At 48.6% G+C, this 20,857-nt stretch overlaps 1 protein-coding gene across 1 annotated transcript in view; it reads right to left on the minus strand.

Annotated features, from left to right (window-relative positions):
• The window catches only part of zswim8 (zinc finger, SWIM-type containing 8), a 176,451-nt gene that overhangs the window by 118,759 nt on the left and 36,835 nt on the right, over window positions 1–20,857 (minus strand). Inside the window, exons 3-5 of the mRNA XM_079512880.1 lie at window positions 12,749–12,902; window positions 10,717–10,811; window positions 493–665 (exon numbers count right to left, since the gene is read on the minus strand). Coding sequence (XP_079369006.1) covers window positions 493–665; window positions 10,717–10,811; window positions 12,749–12,902 — 422 coding nt within the window. The remainder of the gene's footprint in view (window positions 1–492; window positions 666–10,716; window positions 10,812–12,748; window positions 12,903–20,857) is intronic.

Here is a 20,857-nt window from a genome sequence, read left to right on the forward strand (position 1 = left end):
AAACCCAAAGCTTATTGATAACGGGTACTCGATAAGCTTGTTATCGGGTTCTTTCGGGTATCGGTTATCGAGCTCCATCCCTAATCATGACTAGGTCGTTAGTCTTCACCTGGCAAAAAGATGCAGGAGGGAGCGTAGCGACGGACGTCTTCACACAACCGCTCCTCAAACAGAGCGTCCATGCAAATTGCTCACGCACGCACACACACGTGCGCACGCACACACGCGCACGCACACACGCGCACGCACTCTATTGATCCTACAGTAAATCATTTATTTGACAATAGCAGATCTACAAGTTCATATCGTGTCACGATGTGACACGCTGCAAGCTTGTTGATCTACTGATTTACCAAACGTTTCAACACCACCAATTTCTCTTACACTCACGTACACGCACGCACGCACACACACACACACACACGCACGCACGCACGCACGCACGCACACACACACGCACACACACACACACACAAACACGCACACACTTACGTTGTGTATCCTGAAGAGGCACAGCGCCACCACGTGGGCGCACCACTTGGCGCCGGCGCCGCAGGTACAGCTACAGGAAGTGATGCGGCAGCGGTCGAACATCACCGCCACGTTGTACGCCCCTTTGGACTGACCCGCTTGGGAGGTCACCACCGTCGCACTGAGGTGGAACCCTGGAGAGAGAGAGAGAGAGAGAGAGACTACCGTCACACTGGAGAACCTGAGAGAGAGAGAGTTAACCTGGGAGGTCACCACCGTCGCACTGAGGTGGAACCCTGGAGAGAGAGAGAGAGAGAGAGAGACTACCGTCACACTGGAGAACCTGAGAGAGAGAGAGTTAACCTGGGAGGTCACCACCGTCGCACTGAGGTGGAACCCTGGAGAGAGAGAGAGAGACTACCGTCACACTGGAGAACCTGAGAGAGAGAGAGAGTTAACCTGGGAGGTCACCACCGTCGCACTGAGGTGGAACCCTGGAGAGAGAGAGACTACCGTCACACTGGAGAACCTGAGAGAGAGAGAGTTAACCTGGGAGGTCACCACCGTCGCACTGAGGTGGAACCCTGGAGAGAGAGAGAGAGAGAGAGACTACCGTCACACTGGAGAACCTGAGAGAGAGAGAGTTAACCTGGGAGGTCACCACCGTCGCACTGAGGTGGAAGCCTGGAGAGAGAGAGAGAGAGAGAGAGACTACCGTCACACTGGAGAACCTGAGAGAGAGAGAGTTAACCTGGGAGGTCACCACCGTCGCACTGAGGTGGAAGCCTGGGCGGGGAGAGAGGAGAGAGAGAGAGACTCAGTGAACACAGTCTTGCGATTGAGAAAGGCCGCCATAGGCAGACCTGGCTCCCGAGAGAAGACAGACTGTGCACCCACTGCACACAAAACGAGGTAGAGACTGAGCTACACTTCCTAACCGGCTGTCCACTGTACCAAGACATCAGCGACACACTTCCCAAAGAGTGGAGGAGGAGAGTTTGAAAACATGACTAATGACAAAAAACTCCCATATCTGTTGGGTGAAGTACAACAATGTGCAAACACAGCAGCGAGATTTGTGAGCTGCTGTGACAGGAGAAGGATGTCAAATGGAATACAAGCACCTTAAGGAATACACACCATTGTGTGTACACTGTTTATACCCTACGCTGCTTACAGCAAATGATCTCGGTACATATAAATGATGTTATATAAACAGAACAACTAACTTTAATTCAATTACATTTGAATAAATTGCTGCTACTTGTCGCTGCTAAAACGAGCAAATCATTGGCCTCCTTTAAAACAGACCTAAAATGTCACCTGTCAGCAGGTCAGATGGAGAGGAGGTGATCAATGTCACCTGTCAGCAGGTCAGAGGGAGAGGAGGTGATCGATTGAAATGTCACCTGTCAGCAGGTCAGAGGGAGAGGAGGTGATGGATTGAAATGTCACCTGTCAGCAGGTCAGAGGGAGAGGAGGTGATCGATTGAAATGTCACCTGTCAGCAGGTCAGAGGGAGAGGAGGTGATCGATTGAAATGTCACCTGTCAGCAGGTCAGAGGGAGAGGAGGTGATCGATTGTTGTTTTAGATTATTGTTGACTTGACTACATATGTGTGAGTGCATTAGGACTAACAGATTAAACGTCCCCTCGTTTAATAGGATGTGAATGGCAGCAAGATGAGTTCTCAGTGCCTGCTATTAATGTCATTGATGAAGTTATGGGTATGTTCATCCATGCAGAACATGATTGACATATTCATATAGTTTTTTACATCCAACATGCAAATGAAGGCGTTGGTTGAGTGAGTCTGTCTGGCTGTGGGCTGAGGCTACGAGACAGACAAGGTGTTCGTCTGTCTGGCTGTGGGCCGAGGCTACGAGACAGACAAGGTGTTCGTCTGTCTGGCTGTGGGCCGAGGCTACGAGACAGACAAGGTGTTCGTCTGTCTGGCTGTGGGCCGAGGCTACGAGACAGACAAGGTGTTCGTCTGTCTGGCTGTGGGCCGAGGCTACGAGACAGACAAGGTGTTCGTCTGTCTGGCTGTGGGCCGAGGCTACGAGACAGACAAGGTGTTCGTCTGTCTGGCTGTGGGCCGAGGCTACGAGACAGACAAGGTGTTCGTCTGTCTGGCTGTGGGCCGAGGCTACGAGACAGACAAGGTGTTCGTCTGTCTGGCTGTGGGCCGAGGCTACGAGACAGACAAGGTGTTCGTCTGTCTGGCTGTGGGCCGAGGCTACGAGACAGACAAGGTGTTCGTCTGTCTGGCTGTGGGCCGAGGCTACGAGACAGACAAGGTGTTCGTCTGTCTGGCTGTGGGCCGAGGCTACGAGACAGACAAGGTGTTCGTCTGGCATTAATGATGTTCTAACTGCCTCTTCACGTTGCAGTTTGGACAGTGACGGATGCTAAATATACATCGTTGTCGAGCAGACACCTGGAATCTATCGTTGTCGGGCAGACACCTGGAATCTATCGTTGTCGAGCAGACACCTGGAATCTATCGTTGTCGAGCAGACACCTGGAATCTATGGTTGTCGAGCAGACACCTGGAATCTATGGTTGTCTGGCAGACACCTGGAATCTATCGTTGTCGGGCAGACACCTGGAATCTATGGTTGTCGGGCAGACACCTGGAATCTATGGTTGTCGGGCAGACACCTGGAATCTATGGTTGTCTGGCAGACACCTGGAATCTATGGTTGTCGGGCAGACACCTGGAATCTATCGTTGTCGGGCAGACACCTGGAATCTATCGTTGTCGGGCAGACACCTGGAATCTATCGTTGTCGAGCAGACACCTGGAATCTATCGTTGTCGAGCAGACACCTGGAATCTATGGTTGTCGAGCAGACACCTGGAATCTATCGTTGTCGGGCAGACACCTGGAATCTATCGTTGTCGAGCAGACACCTGGAATCTATCGTTGTCGGGCAGACACCTGGAATCTATCGTTGTCTGGCAGACACCTGGAATCTATCGTTGTCGGGCAGACACCTGGAATCTATCGTTGTCGGGCAGACACCTGGAATCTATCGTTGTCGGGCAGACACCTGGAATCTATGGTTGTCTGGCAGACACCTGGAATCTATCGTTGTCGGGCAGACACCTGGAATCTATCGTTGTCGGGCAGACACCTGGAATCTATCGTTGTCGGGCAGACACCTGGAATCTATCGTTGTCGGGCAGACACCTGGAATCTATGGTTGTCGGGCAGACACCTGGAATCTATCGTTGTCGGGCAGACACCTGGAATCTATCGTTGTCGGGCAGACACCTGGAATCTATGGTTGTCGGGCAGACACCTGGAATCTATCGTTGTCGGGCAGACACCTGGAATCTATCGTTGTCGGGCAGACACCTGGAATCTATGGTTGTCGGGCAGACACCTGGAATCTATGGTTGTCTGGCAGACACCTGGAATCTATCGTTGTCTGGCAGACACCTGGAATCTATGGTTGTCTGGCAGACACCTGGAATCTATGGTTGTCTGGCAGACACCTGGAATCTATGGTTGTCGGGCAGACACCTGGAATCTATGGTTGTCTGGCAGACACCTGGAATCTATGGTTGTCGGGCAGACACCTGGAATCTATGGTTGTCTGGCAGACACCTGGAATCTATGGTTGTCGGGCAGACACCTGGAATCTCTGGAACTTTAGACCAGAGGTTTTCTGAATAAGCTGTGTTTCTGTGTTTCTAAGTCAGTGGTGCTCAACCTTTTTCATGTCAAGGACCCCCATAGTTAGTTGTGTTTGACCACGGACCCCCATCTGAAAATATGTTGTTCCAAACTCTGGATGCCTTTTCAGGCGATACACGCCTGCCGTAAACGCACGCTGTAAAAAAGAATTACGACAATGGCAGACAAGTGAAAAGGTTGTCGGGCGCTGAAAATAGCAGATCTGCAAGCTCAGAAGGCATCACGGAACAACGTGCCCTGAGCTTGTTAGATCTGGTAAAGTCTGGGTTCTAAAGAGTGAAGCAGCAGCAGACTGGCTGACTGGAGGCCTTCGGTTACCAAGCAGGAAATGACTAGAGGAGGTTTGGAGGAGGAGGAGGGGTCACAGAGAGAGAGAGAGAGCTGGGGGGCGGAGAGAGAGAGAGAGAGAGAGAGAGAGAGAGAGAGAGAGAGGTAGAGAGGTAGAGAGAGAGAGAGAGAGGTGGGGAGTGAGGTAGAGAGAGAGAGAGAGAGAGAGGTAGAGAGGTAGAGAGAGAGGTAGAGAGAGAGAGAGAGAGAGGTGGGGAGTGAGGTAGAGAGAGAGAGAGAGAGAGAGAGGTAGAGAGGTAGAGAGAGAGAGAGAGAGGTGGGGAGTGAGGTAGAGAGAGAGAGGTAGAGAGGTAGAGAGGTAGAGAGAGAGAGAGAGAGAGAGAGAGAGAGAGAGAGAGAGAGAGAGAGAGAGAGAGAGAGAGAGAGGTGGGGGTGAGGTGAGAGAGACGGAGAGAGAGAGGTGGGGAGTGAGGTAGAGAGAGAGAGAGAGAGACAGAGACGGAGAGAGAGAGGTGGGGAGTGAGGTAGAGAGAGAGAGAGAGAGAGAGAGAGAGAGAGAGAGAGAGAGAGAGAGAGACAGAGACAGAGACAGAGAGAGGTGGGGGTGAGGTGAGAGAGACGGAGAGAGAGTGAGGTAGAGAGAGGACAGAGGAAGGACAGTGGTAGAAGCTCTCTTAGAATGATGAGCTCTCACAGGACCAGGAAGACACTTCCTGCCTCCATTAACACACACACACACACAAGCACACACACGCACGCCTTTAACCTACTTCTCTCTCTCTCTGTGTTTCTCGCCCAGTGGCTCCTAGGGGAGCTGTGGTTTCCATTACCTCACTGTGAACTCTACTATGGTCTTAATAATGGCACGCACGCACGCACGCACGCACGCACGCACGCACGCACGCACGCACGCACGCACCAAGATAGCAGACCTCTTCTCTTCCCAAACCTCACCAATGATTCACCACGCCAACTCCTTGCAACCTTTATCCCCAAAGGCAGAAGCAAGGAGTTGCATTGATGTGGTTGACCTTAAAACTAGTTTCAAGGTGCTGTGAGTTGTTTTTGTATAGAGTATTAACGTCATGAAATGCAATCAGACTTTTCTGATTGGATGTATGGGCTGTCAATCAGATAGGACTGTTCTGATTGGATGTATGGGCTGTCAATCAGATAGGACTGTTCTGATTGGATGTATGGGCTGTCAATCAGATAAGACTGTTCTGATTGGATGTATGAGCTGTCGATCAGATAGGACTGTTCTGATTGGATGTATGGGCTGTCAATCAGATAGGACTTTTCTATTCGGATGTATAGAGACACACGGGGACTACAAATGTCACGCCCCCAAATGAGACAGCGTCCACTTCTGGTCCGTTGGCACGGATACTGCAGGCCAGCCCATAGAACCACCTCTGGTCCGTTGGCACGGATACTGCAGGCCAGCCCATAGAACCACCTCTGGTCCGTTGGCACGGATACTGCAGGCCAGCCCATAGAACCACTTCTGGTCCGTTGGCACGGATACTGCAGGCCAGCCCATAGAACCACTTCTGGTCCGTTGGCACGGATACTGCAGGCCAGCCCATAGAACCACTTCTGGTCCGTTGGCACGGATACTGCAGGCCAGCCCATAGAACCACTTCTGGTCCGTTGGCACGGATACTGCAGGCCAGCCCATAGAACCACTTCTGGTCCGTTGGCACGGATACTGCAGGCCAGCCCATAGAACCACCTCTGGTCCGTTGGCACGGATACTGCAGGCCAGCCCATAGAACCACCTCTGGTCCGTTGGCACGGATACTGCAGGCCAGCCCATAGAACCACCTCTGGTCCGTTGGCACGGATACTGCAGGCCAGCCCATAGAACCACCTCTGGTCCGTTGGCACGGATACTGCAGGCCAGCCCATAGAACCACCTCTGGTCCGTTGGCACGGATACTGCAGGCCAGCCCATAGAACCACCTCTGGTCCGTTGGCACGGATACTGCAGGCCAGCCCATAGAACCACCTCTGGTCCGTTGGCACGGATACTGCAGGCCAGCCCATAGAACCACCTCTGGTCCGTTGGCACGGATACTGCAGGCCAGCCCATAGAACCACTTCTGGTCCGTTGGCACGGATACTGCAGGCCAGCCCATAGAAGTCCATTGAAATTCAACTGTAGTTAGCCTACTTTTAAAATAATATGAAATTAACTGAAGACTATATTGATTTGAATAAAAATATGTTTCCAAATGTATGAAGTGTCTTTGTCAACATATATTGTTGTTTTCTCAATAGAGGATGTATTTCACATTTAATTTACCACTTGAATGAGTTACCCATAATGTTAACGGAGCAGAGGGGAGACGGCAGACAGTCGCTTTTAAGGGACGTCACTGCCTTTACGAGGCTACGAGCGCCGACTTTGAAGAGTGGAATTCTCAATATACATCCCGATCCCGACTGACTTTGTTATTCATGTCTATATTTTGAACATGTCACAGGCTTACAGCTTACTATATATGTTCTACCTACCACGGAGCTCCGACGGTGTGTTTTACCGTTGTCAACTTGTTGTATAATTAACTTTGCTGAATAGTTGCATGGGAAAATAACCCAGCTAAATGGAGGAGTGACATCCTGACATTTTCAACTACCTAGTGAATTCTCCAGATGAGTATTAATAATAGTCTTGCAAGATGCTGTTTAGATCATTTTCAACAAATACATAGCATATAAAACGAAATACAACAAATATATCTGGGTATTGAAAACCTCAAGGGATGCAACCGTGACGTATATACCGTGCGACCACTTTGACTTGAGATTTACAATGCTAGCACTTTTCACAAACTGATGGAGTATATTATAGTACATTGTAGGATGTATATTGAGATGGCAGGTATTTGACATTGAAAAGGACAAATCAAACATATGGGACACTTTATTAGAACACAAAAAAAATCGCTATATCCTCAGTAATGAACCAGTGAAATTAGGGTATTTCATGATGCCTCTCATAGGGATTGCATTGGCAGCTGCAGTACAGTACAGTACAAACGGATCAGAAGTGGGGCCGCTGTCTCTATGGGCTGTCGATCAGATAGGACTGTTCTGATTGGATGTATGGGCTGTCGATCAGATAGGACTGTTCTGATTGGATGTATGGGCTGTCAATCAGATAGGACTGTTCTGATTGGATGTATGGGCTGTCAATCAGATAGGACTGTTCTGATTGGATGTATGGGCTGTCAATCAGATAGGACTGTTCTGATTGGATGTATGGGCTGTCAATCAGATAGGACTGTTCTGATTGGATGTATGGGCTGTCAATCAGATAGGACTGTTCTGATTGGATGTATGGGCTGTCAATCAGATAGGACTTTTCTGTGTGGATGTATGGGCTGTCAATCAGATAGGACTTTTCTGTGTGGATGTATGGGCTGTCAATCAGATAGGACTGTTCTGATTGGATGTATGGGCTGTCAATCAGATAGGACTGTTCTGATTGGATGTATGGGCTGTCAATCAGATAGGACTGTTCTGATTGGATGTATGGGCTGTCAATCAGATAGGACTGTTCTGATTGGATGTATGGGCTGTCCATCAGATAGGACTGTTCTGATTGGATGTATGGGCTGTCCATCAGATAGGACTGTTCTGATTGGATGTATGGGCTGTCCATCAGATAGGACTGTTCTGATTGGATGTATGGGCTGTCCATCAGATAGGACTGTTCTGATTGGATGTATGGGCTGTCCATCAGATAGGACTGTTCTGATTGGATGTATGGGCTGTCCATCAGATAGGACTGTTCTGATTGGATGTATGGGCTGTCCATCAGATAGGACTGTTCTGATTGGATGTATGGGCTGTCCATCAGATAGGACTGTTCTGATTGGATGTATGGGCTGTCCATCAGATAGGACTGTTCTGATTGGATGTATGGGCTGTCCATCAGATAGGACTGTTCTGATTGGATGTATGGGCTGTCCATCAGATAGGACTGTTCTGATTGGATGTATGGGCTGTCCATCAGATAGGACTGTTCTGATTGGATGTATGGGCTGTCCATCAGATAGGACTGTTCTGATTGGATGTATGGGCTGTCCATCAGATAGGACTGTTCTGATTGGATGTATGCAGTGATGTAAATAGGTTTTCAATGTAATGGGTCCCGGGATGCACAGGTGGTCATTCAAATGAGTCCCAAAAAATTCTTATGAGTCCCAAAAAAAATCACACCTGTGTGAAGTGAGTGGTGCAACTCTGTGTGGGGGTTCGCGGGCGGGGGGGGGGGGGGGGGGGGGGGGATGTTCCAGACCCCCAGGAACACGGGCAGGGGGCCGGGCCGGTTCCGGCGTGCCGCGTCGCGTCCGAAACGGTTGAGAATGACAGAGTTACCGTGTGGCGGCCCCTCTACTGTACTGTAATGTACTGGCACCCCCGAAAGCATACAGTTAATACGTGCGTGTGTGTTTGTGTGTGCATTAGGTTGCGCACAGATGGTGAAAAACAACCATGCTGTTTTCGTGCTCATACCCAGACACCCAGCAACCCACCCACACACATAGCTCCGTAAGGGAGTGGTTGCACCACTCAAAAAAAATAATAATAAAACATGTTTTATTTTATTTTATAAAAAAAAAAAAAAAAACATATCAAATAGGCCTATACAGTATATTTTTTAATGTAGGCTAGTAGTATTAGAAGGCACAACTCAGTAAGGAATACTAATAGTGGGCAACAGTGGATTTAACATAGCTTAAACCAAAAGTTGTTTGCAGTTGCAATTATTATACTTAGTCAAAATATCGGCGTGTGTTACACAATGTGTGTTTCCCATTGAATCGGGTCTGCTTGTCACGCTAAAACATGTTCCCCTAAATATTTCTGTCGGAGGCAGCGCCGTTTAGTTGCGAGAGTTGCGACATCTCCGTTCACTGCTTATTCGTGGGGCTGCATGCGTCACTGATCACTCTATTGTCGTCACTCTCTGTCTCTAAACAGCTCTAGTCTAGAGGCTGCGCTGAGTGCGCTCAGTCAGAGCCAACATGGCGGCGCACAGCGCGCTGTGTTGACAGTGTTGTTACAGACTAGTGGTTCTACAAGAACGATTCCTACGTGGATTTTATTTTTTATAACATAGGATGAGGTCGGATGCGGGCATGCAAAATGATCGTGTCCGTAGATTATTGTTTTACCGCATTTTTTCCCCCCGCGATTTTTTCTTCTTCACGTGGATTATTATTACTGTGTGCACACATTATTACTGTGTGCACTTTGCGTCCACGGGACGCAAAGATTGAGCGGAGGTTGCGGCCCAAAACTATAAAGTGCGTTTTGGGACGCAAAACGCACCCTATTTACATCACTGTGTATGGGCTGTCAATCAGATAGGACTGTTCTGATTGGATGTATGGGCTGTCAATCAGATAGGACTGTTCTGATTGGATGTATGGGCTGTCGAGGCCAAACAGCAGTTTTTTGCCACTCAGTAGGCGTTCCTGCATAACTTCCGGGTATGATGATGATGTCATACCCCCCTTCACATTCAGTAGATCCGTGATCTTTTGTGGCCAGATGTAATTTCTTGGGGTCTAGTAGGACTATAGTAAATAATTTAAAAAAAATCGCTATAAAATTGTGTAAAGAAATACATATTTAGGCCCAGGCGGTGGCGTAACCGTCTGGGCACCCGACTGGTAATCCAGTCGCAGTGTGCCGCGGGTTCGACTCCCGAGCCCGACACGGCCTTTACTGCATGTCTTCCCCCATCTCTCTCCCGTTTCCTGTCAGCCTACTGTCCCTTCAAAAAACCAATAAAAGGCGTAAGCCGCAAAAAAAATATCTTGCCACCACCCCCCTGTCAAAAATAGCTAAAATCGCTAAAACGAAGGAAAGGTCGTAATGGGGGTGAAGTAGACGTGCTGTCCAGCTGCATTACGCAGATAAATTAACCCATTTTGGGCGGGAACCCCTTTTGGTGTTAGCATTATGTTATGCTCAATAGAAGTGGAGATACGCGTACCGTAGGTGGGGAAAGTAAACGGTTGTCGTGCCAGAGCTGTGAGCGATTTCTGTGGCAAATTTGAAGACAATCGGACAACTGCCGCGCTGCGAGTTTGTAGTGCGGACACGTACGGGCTGGCTGGCTGGGGCCTGGCTTCAATTACACTAAAGATGAATGGATGGATGAATGAATGAATGAATGAATGAATGAATGAATGAATGAATGGATGGATGAATGAATGAATGAACCCACCTATCTGCAGAGGGTCTTTGACAGCTCTGATGCGGTACAGTTGCTCCCCTCGTTGGAACTCGTCTGGACTCCCATTGGCTAGACAGGAGTACAGCCTACAGAGAGAGAGAGAGAGAGAGAGAGAGAGAGAGAGAGAGAGAGAGAGAGAGTGAAAAGGTTGTCCTTCTACTCGGCTGTTCTTACTCAGTATGCTGGTGTTTTGTCTGTGAGGAGCAAGGAACACCGTCACACACACACTTTTTTTTGGGGGGGGCGGGGATTATTTCGGGTACCCCTAGGGGTCCGCGGACCACACTTTGGGAACCCACACACATTTATCTCTGCTTCTGTTGCACACACAGCTTCTCATACATTTTATGAGAAGCATTTATATTTTACTCATGATCAGAGCTTCCGTTGCTCCAGACTGTATGACGGAAGCATTTGTATTTTACTCATGATCAGAGCTTCCGTTGCTCCAGACTGTATGACGGAAGCATTTATATTTGACTCATGATCAGAGCTTCCGTTGCTCCAGACTGTATGACGGAAGCATTTATATTTGACTCATGATCAGAGCTTCCGTTGCTCCAGACTGTACGACGGAAGCATTTATATTTGACTCATGATCAGAGCTTCCGTTGCTCCAGACTGTACGACGGAAGCATTTATATTTTACTCATGATCAGAGCTTCCGTTGCTCCAGACTGTATGACGGAAGCATTTATATTTTACTCATGATCAGAGCTTCCGTTGCTCCAGACTGTATGACGGAAGCATTTGTATTTTACTCATGATCAGAGCTTCCGTTGCTCCAGACTGTATGACGGAAGCATTTATATTTGACTCATGATCAGAGCTTCCGTTGCTCCAGACTGTACGACGGAAGCATTTATATTTGACTCATGATCAGAGCTTCCGTTGCTCCAGACTGTATGACGGAAGCATTTATATTTTACTCATGATCAGAGCTTCCGTTGCTCCAGACTGTATGACGGAAGCATTTGTATTTTACTCATGATCAGAGCTTCCGTTGCTCCAGACTGTATGACGGAAGCATTTATATTTTACTCATGATCAGAGCTTCCGTTGCTCCAGACTGTATGACGGAAGCATTTGTATTTTACTCGTGATCAGAGCTTCCGTTGCTCCAGACTGTATGACGGAAGCATTTGTATTTTACTCGTGATCAGAGCTTCCGTTGCTCCAGACTGTATGACGGGAGCATTTATATTTGACTCATGATCAGAGCTTCCGTTGCTCCAGACTGTATGACGGAAGCATTTATATTTTACTCATGATCAGAGCTTCCGTTGCTCCAGACTGTACGACGGAAGCATTTATATTTTACTCATGATCAGAGCTTCCGTTGCTCCAGACTGTACGACGGAAGCATTTATATTTTACTCATGATCAGAGCTTCCGTTGCTCCAGACTGTATGACGGAAGCATTTATATTTGACTCATGATCAGAGCTTCCGTTGCTCCAGACTGTATGACGGAAGCATTTATATTTGACTCATGATCAGAGCTTCCGTTGCTCCAGACTGTATGACGGAAGCATTTGTATTTTACTCATGATCAGAGCTTCCGTTGCTCCAGACTGTATGACGGAAGCATATGGAAATTGCGAGAGGCAACAGTCTGGCAACACGAGACTAGGTGGTAAGCGACTCACCGCTCACCCTGACATCTGTTTTCACCGACCGACAGCGACATCTACCCTTTGACTCTGGGCTATCACCCCGTTCACTGATTGGTCTAGAGGTTGGCAGGCACGGGGGCTGTGCATCTGAACCAGAGGTGTGTCTACACTAGTCCAGAGAGAGGGGCGTCGCTCCAAATTTGGTGTTTTCTACCGGGGAGGGGAAGGGAGGAGGGGGGGCGGGGACTCAGATGGGTGAGCCAATAGGATCCAACGCATTGATCCCTGCGGCACCCGCCCCTCTAGACCAGGGGTTCCCAAACTTTGCGTGCGTGCGTGCATGCGTGCGTGCGTAGCGTAGCGTGCGTGCGTGCGTAGCGTAGCGTGCGTGCGTGCGTGCGTGCATACCTGATGTCCTCCTCGTTCTCGGGGAAGCTCCAGTAGGCGATGCGGAGCTGCAGCTGCTCGGGGACCGGAGGGTAGACCTTCTCCACCACCTCGAAGGGGATGTGGAACGCTACCTGCTTGGCCGACAGCTCCACCAGAGGGATCACCTGGCCGTCTGAAAACACACACTGAGGAGTCAGTATATATATATATATATACATATACACACCTTTATTGAAAGGATAAGCCCCTTGAGATGTCTCATCTCATTTTAGAGGGGGTCCTCAACACAGATACATTGTACAAAACAATACAACAGTATAACCATACATACAGACAGGACAAAACAAAACAAAAGCTCTCCCAAAGATAGCCGCTCCCACCCCACTGTTTCAACCCTAAATAGCAGAGTTCATATGGAGAAAAGATACCCATTGCACAATAAAACCATGTTACTAAGCAGAATACAAACATGAAGTACCAGCATGCACATGTGATAATAAACAGCGTGTTGATTTTGTGTTCACATTTTAGTCACCCGGAGTCGACTAAATGTCGTGAGATTTTAGTCGACTAAATGTACAGTTGATTTAGTCGACCTAAAATGTATTTTGGCGGGCCTTGATGCCGCCGTAATGGCGATCTACAAGCTCACGACGCGCCTAGGGGACACGGGGAGAACATGCAAACTGAACACAGAAAGGCCCTTTCGGCAAACCCCGCCTCGGGTATGGGCACTGATGACGCGGAGGAGAGAACACGCCCCCCAGCGTCCCCAGCGGGAATCGAACCCAGGACCTTCTAGCTGTGAGGCGACAGCACTACCGACCACCGTGCCACCGTGCCCCCCGAAGGTCATTTGAACCTGATTATGTTTCGTGTAGTTCAAACCAGAGTACTCAGAGTAATCAAGAGTACTTGGAGGCCGGTCGGAAGTCACGTGGAACTCCAAATTTGGGCAAAACTGTCGTCATATTTGATGACTGGATGATTTGAGGATCTCTATTTAAAAGATTATTCCCGCAGTGTGAGTGGCTTAGACTTGTCTCTGAACAGTTTAATCGGTTTAAAGTATTCTAAATAATATTTCCAGTTATTGTCCGTGTGTGTAAATGGAGTCCGCAGGCGTTCTCCATCCTCTAGAGCAGTCTGACAGAAAGACAGAGGCTGAAATCCAGCAGATGATCCAGGAGAGACGAGTGAAGATTCAGGAGGTCAAACGCTCAGTAGAGCTCAGCAGGAAATCTGCAGACGCAGTGATAGCAGACAGTGTGCAGGTCTTCAGTGCTCTGATCAGCTGTATTGAGAGAAGCCAGGCTGAGCTCATTGGTGTGATTGAACAGAAGCAGAACACAACAGAGAAACAGGCTGAAGGCTTCGTCAAAGATCTGAAACAGGAAATCACTCTGTTGGAGAAGAGAATCTCTGAGCTGAAGCAGCGCTCACACACTGAAGACCACCTCCACCTCCTCCAGAACTTCACATCCATCAACACCCCTCCACCCACCAAGGACTGGAAGAAGGTCAATGTCCATCAGTCTTCATATGTGGAGGCTGTGAGGACAGCTGTGTCTCAGCTGGAGAAGACACTCAGTCAGGAGATGGAGAGGATGGGTGATGTTGAGCTGAGGATGATCAAGAGATAAGCAGTGAAATTGACTCTGGACCCTGATACAGCACATCCCATACTCATCCTGTCTGAGGATGATCAAGAGATATGCAGTGAATGTGACTCTGGACCCTGATACAGCAAATCTCTACCTCATCCTGTCTGACGATGGGAAGCAAGTGAGTCGTGGAAACATACGGAAGAATCTCCCAGAGAACAAAGAGAGATTCTCTAATTATGCCTGTCTTAGGAAAACAGAGCTTCTCCTCAGGAAGGTTTTACTATGAGGTTCAGGTTGGAGGGAAGACTGGCTGGGATGTAGGAGTGGTCAGAGAGTCCATCAACCGGAAGGGTCTCATCGATCCGGGCCCAAACAACAATGGTTACTGGACTATAAAGTTGAGGAATGGAAATGAGTACTGGGCCTATGCTGACACTGCTGTCCTCCTCCCTGTAAGAGAGAAGGTCCAGAAAGTGGGAGTGTTTGTGGATTGTGAGGAGGGTCTGGTCTCCTTCTATGATGTGGAGACCAGAGTCCAGCTCTACTTTTTCACTGGCTGCTCCTTCACTGAGAGACTCTATCCATACTTCTGGCCAGGTGAGAACGGAAATGGTAGAAACTCTGTTCCTCTGATCATCTCTCAAGTCAATCACACAGACTAGACTAGTCCTTACATGGATGTACTATTGCACACAAGTTCTTTAAAAGTTCTATACCTTGAATGAGTCAAAATCAATGTGGAAGGAGTAGGTAAGGTGGCGGCGAACTTAACAAATAGCCATCCAGGCCAAAGACATCTTTTTTTTTAATCTTACAACTCTCTAAAAAAAAATAGAACAAATCTATGTTAGCCTGTGCTGAACTATTGCTACTTCCATTTAGCTATGTATGACTTAACCCGTTCTGGGCGGGAACCCCTTTAGGTGTTAGCATTATGTATGACTTAACCCGTTCTGGGCGGAACCCCTTTAGGTGTTAGCATTATGTATGACTTAACCCGTTCTGGGCGGGAACCCCTTTAGGTGTTAGCATTATGTCTTAACCCGTTCTGGGCGGGAACCCCTTTAGGTGTTAGCATTATGTATGACTTAACCCGTTCTGGGCGGAACCCCTTTAGGTGTTAGCATTATGTATGACTTAACCCGTTCTGGGCGGAACCCCTTTAGGTGTTAGCATTATGTATGACTTAACCCGTTCTGGGCGGAACCCCTTTAGGTGTTAGCATTATGTCTTAACCCGTTCTGGGCGGGAACCCCTTTAGGTGTTAGCATTATGTCTTAACCCGTTCTGGGCGGAACCCCTTTAGGTGTTAGCATTATGTCTTAACCCGTTCTGGGCGGAACCCCTTTAGGTGTTAGCATTATGTCTTAACCCGTTCTGGGCGGGAACCCCTTTAGGTGTTAGCATTATGTCTTAACCCGTTCTGGGCGGAACCCCTTTAGGTGTTAGCATTATGTCTTAACCCGTTCTGGGCGGAACCCCTTTAGGTGTTAGCATTATGTCTTAACCCGTTATGGGCGGGAACCCCTTTAGGTGTTAGCATTATGTCTTAACCCGTTCTGGGCGGAACCCCTTTAGGTGTTAGCATTATGTATGACTTAACCCGTTCTGGGCGGGAACCCCTTTAGGTGTTAGCATTATGTCTTAACCCGTTATGGGCGGGAACCCCTTTAGGTGTTAGCATTATGTCTTAACCCGTTCTGGGCGGAACCCCTTTAGGTGTTAGCATTATGTCTTAACCCGTTCTGGGCGGGAACCCCTTTAGGTGTTAGCATTATGTATGACTTAACCCGTTCTGGGCGGGAACCCCTTTAGGTGTTAGCATTATGTATGACTTAACCCGTTCTGGGCGGAACCCCTTTAGGTGTTAGCATTATGTCTTAACCCGTTCTGGGCGGAACCCCTTTAGGTGTTAGCATTATGTCTTAACCCGTTCTGGGCGGGAACCCCTTTAGGTGTTAGCATTATGTATGACTTAACCCGTTCTGGGCGGAACCCCTTTAGGTGTTAGCATTATGTATGACTTAACCCGTTCTGGGCGGAACCCCTTTAGGTGTTAGCATTATGTATGTCTTAACCCGTTCTGGGCGGGAACCCCTTTAGGTGTTAGCATTATGTTAACCCGTTCTGGGCGGAAACCCCTTTAGGTGTTAGCATTATGTATGTCTTAACCCGTTCTGGGCGGGAACCCCTTTAGGTGTTAGCATTATGTATGACTTAACCCGTTCTGGGCGGAACCCCTTTAGGTGTTAGCATTATGTCTTAACCCGTTCTGGGCGGGAACCCCTTTAGGTGTTAGCATTATGTCTTAACCCGTTCTGGGCGGAACCCCTTTAGGTGTTAGCATTATGTCTTAACCCGTTCTGGGCGGGAACCCCTTTAGGTGTTAGCATTATGTCTTAACCCGTTCTGGGCGGAACCCCTTTAGGTGTTAGCATTATGTCTTAACCCGTTCTGGGCGGAACCCCTTTAGGTGTTAGCATTATGTATGTCTTAACCCGTTATGGGCGGGAACCCCTTTAGGTGTTAGCATTATGTCTTAACCCGTTCTGGGCGGGAACCCCTTTAGGTGTTAGCATTATGTATGACTTAACCCGTTCTGGGCGGAACCCCTTTAGGTGTTAGCATTATGTCTTAACCCGTTCTGGGCGGGAACCCCTTTAGGTGTTAGCATTATGTATGACTTAACCCGTTCTGGGCGGAACCCCTTTAGGTGTTAGCATTATGTCTTAACCCGTTATGGGCGGGAACCCCTTTAGGTGTTAGCATTATGTCTTAACCCGTTCTGGGCGGAACCCCTTTAGGTGTTAGCATTATGTCTTAACCCGTTCTGGGCGGAACCCCTTTAGGTGTTAGCATTATGTCTTAACCCGTTCTGGGCGGAACCCCTTTAGGTGTTAGCATTATGTCTTAACCCGTTCTGGGCGGAACCCCTTTAGGTGTTAGCATTATGTCTTAACCCGTTATGGGCGGGAACCCCTTTAGGTGTTAGCATTATGTCTTAACCCGTTCTGGGCGGAACCCCTTTAGGTGTTAGCATTATGTCTTAACCCGTTCTGGGCGGAACCCCTTTAGGTGTTAGCATTATGTATGACTTAACCCGTTCTGGGCGGAACCCCTTTAGGTGTTAGCATTATGTCTTAACCCGTTATGGGCGGGAACCCCTTTAGGTGTTAGCATTATGTCTTAACCCGTTCTGGGCGGAACCCCTTTAGGTGTTAGCATTATGTATGACTTAACCCGTTCTGGGCGGGAACCCCTTTAGGTGTTAGCATTATGTATGACTTAACCCGTTCTGGGCGGAACCCCTTTAGGTGTTAGCATTATGTCTTAACCCGTTCTGGGCGGGAACCCCTTTAGGTGTTAGCATTATGTCTTAACCCGTTATGGGCGGAACCCCTTTAGGTGTTAGCATTATGTCTTAACCCGTTCTGGGCGGGAACCCCTTTAGGTGTTAGCATTATGTCTTAACCCGTTCTGGGCGGAACCCCTTTAGGTGTTAGCATTATGTCTTAACCCGTTCTGGGCGGAACCCCTTTAGGTGTTAGCATTATGTATGACTTAACCCGTTCTGGGCGGGAACCCCTTTAGGTGTTAGCATTATGTATGACTTAACCCGTTCTGGGCGGAACCCCTTTAGGTGTTAGCATTATGTCTTAACCCGTTCTGGGCGGGAACCCCTTTAGGTGTTAGCATTATGTCTTAACCCGTTATGGGCGGAACCCCTTTAGGTGTTAGCATTATGTCTTAACCCGTTATGGGCGGGAACCCCTTTAGGTGTTAGCATTATGTCTTAACCCGTTCTGGGCGGGAACCCCTTTAGGTGTTAGCATTATGTCTTAACCCGTTATGGGCGGGAACCCCTTTAGGTGTTAGCATTATGTCTTAACCCGTTCTGGGCGGAACCCCTTTAGGTGTTAGCATTATGTCTTAACCCGTTCTGGGCGGGAACCCCTTTAGGTGTTAGCATTATGTCTTAACCCGTTCTGGGCGGAACCCCTTTAGGTGTTAGCATTATGTCTTAACCCGTTCTGGGCGGAACCCCTTTAGGTGTTAGCATTATGTCTTAACCCGTTCTGGGCGGAACCCCTTTAGGTGTTAGCATTATGTCTTAACCCGTTCTGGGCGGAACCCCTTTAGGTGTTAGCATTATGTCTTAACCCGTTCTGGGCGGAACCCCTTTAGGTGTTAGCATTATGTCTTAACCCGTTCTGGGCGGAACCCCTTTAGGTGTTAGCATTATGTATGACTTAACCCGTTCTGGGCGGGAACCCCTTTAGGTGTTAGCATTATGTCTTAACCCGTTCTGGGCGGAACCCCTTTAGGTGTTAGCATTATGTCTTAACCCGTTATGGGCGGGAACCCCTTTAGGTGTTAGCATTATGTCTTAACCCGTTCTGGGCGGAACCCCTTTAGGTGTTAGCATTATGTCTTAACCCGTTCTGGGCGGAACCCCTTTAGGTGTTAGCATTATGTCTTAACCCGTTCTGGGCGGAACCCCTTTAGGTGTTAGCATTATGTCTTAACCCGTTATGGGCGGGAACCCCTTTAGGTGTTAGCATTATGTCTTAACCCGTTCTGGGCGGAACCCCTTTAGGTGTTAGCATTATGTCTTAACCCGTTCTGGGCGGGAACCCCTTTAGGTGTTAGCATTATGTCTTAACCCGTTATGGGCGGGAACCCCTTTAGGTGTTAGCATTATGTCTTAACCCGTTCTGGGCGGGAACCCCTTTAGGTGTTAGCATTATGTCTTAACCCGTTCTGGGCGGAACCCCTTTAGGTGTTAGCATTATGTCTTAACCCGTTATGGGCGGAACCCCTTTAGGTGTTAGCATTATGTCTTAACCCGTTCTGGGCGGAACCCCTTTAGGTGTTAGCATTATGTCTTAACCCGTTATGGGCGGAACCCCTTTAGGTGTTAGCATTATGTCTTAACCCGTTATGGGCGGGAACCCCTTTAGGTGTTAGCATTATGTCTTAACCCGTTCTGGGCGGAACCCCTTTAGGTGTTAGCATTATGTCTTAACCCGTTATGGGCGGGAACCCCTTTAGGTGTTAGCATTATGTATGACTTAACCCGTTCTGGGCGGGAACCCCTTTAGGTGTTAGCATTATGTCTTAACCCGTTATGGGCGGGAACCCCTTTAGGTGTTAGCATTATGTCTTAACCCGTTCTGGGCGGAACCCCTTTAGGTGTTAGCATTATGTCTTAACCCGTTCTGGGCGGGAACCCCTTTAGGTGTTAGCATTATGTCTTAACCCGTTCTGGGCGGAACCCCTTTAGGTGTTAGCATTATGTCTTAACCCGTTCTGGGCGGAACCCCTTTAGGTGTTAGCATTATGTCTTAACCCGTTCTGGGCGGAACCCCTTTAGGTGTTAGCATTATGTCTTAACCCGTTCTGGGCGGAACCCCTTTAGGTGTTAGCATTATGTCTTAACCCGTTCTGGGCGGAACCCCTTTAGGTGTTAGCATTATGTCTTAACCCGTTCTGGGCGGAACCCCTTTAGGTGTTAGCATTATGTCTTAACCCGTTCTGGGCGGGAACCCCTTTAGGTGTTAGCATTATGTCTTAACCCGTTCTGGGCGGGAACCCCTTTAGGTGTTAGCATTATGTCTTAACCCGTTCTGGGCGGGAACCCCTTTAGGTGTTAGCATTATGTCTTAACCCGTTCTGGGCGGGAACCCCTTTAGGTGTTAGCATTATGTCTTAACCCGTTCTGGGCGGAACCCCTTTAGGTGTTAGCATTATGTCTTAACCCGTTCTGGGCGGAACCCCTTTAGGTGTTAGCATTATGTATGACTTAACCCGTTCTGGGCGGGAACCCCTTTAGGTGTTAGCATTATGTCTTAACCCGTTATGGGCGGGAACCCCTTTAGGTGTTAGCATTATGTCTTAACCCGTTCTGGGCGGGAACCCCTTTAGGTGTTAGCATTATGTCTTAACCCGTTCTGGGCGGGAACCCCTTTAGGTGTTAGCATTATGTCTTAACCCGTTCTGGGCGGGAACCCCTTTAGGTGTTAGCATTATGTATGACTTAACCCGTTCTGGGCGGGAACCCCTTTAGGTGTTAGCATTATGTCTTAACCCGTTCTGGGCGGAACCCCTTTAGGTGTTAGCATTATGTCTTAACCCGTTCTGGGCGGAACCCCTTTAGGTGTTAGCATTATGTCTTAACCCGTTCTGGGCGGAACCCCTTTAGGTGTTAGCATTATGTCTTAACCCGTTCTGGGCGGAACCCCTTTAGGTGTTAGCATTATGTCTTAACCCGTTCTGGGCGGGAACCCCTTTAGGTGTTAGCATTATGTCTTAACCCGTTCTGGGCGGGAACCCCTTTAGGTGTTAGCATTATGTCTTAACCCGTTCTGGGCGGAACCCCTTTAGGTGTTAGCATTATGTCTTAACCCGTTATGGGCGGGAACCCCTTTAGGTGTTAGCATTATGTCTTAACCCGTTCTGGGCGGGAACCCCTTTAGGTGTTAGCATTATGTCTTAACCCGTTCTGGGCGGGAACCCCTTT

This window comes from Electrona antarctica (assembly GCF_951216825.1).
Source record: "Electrona antarctica genome assembly, chromosome: 10".
Taxonomy (NCBI): Eukaryota; Metazoa; Chordata; class Actinopteri; order Myctophiformes; family Myctophidae; genus Electrona; species Electrona antarctica.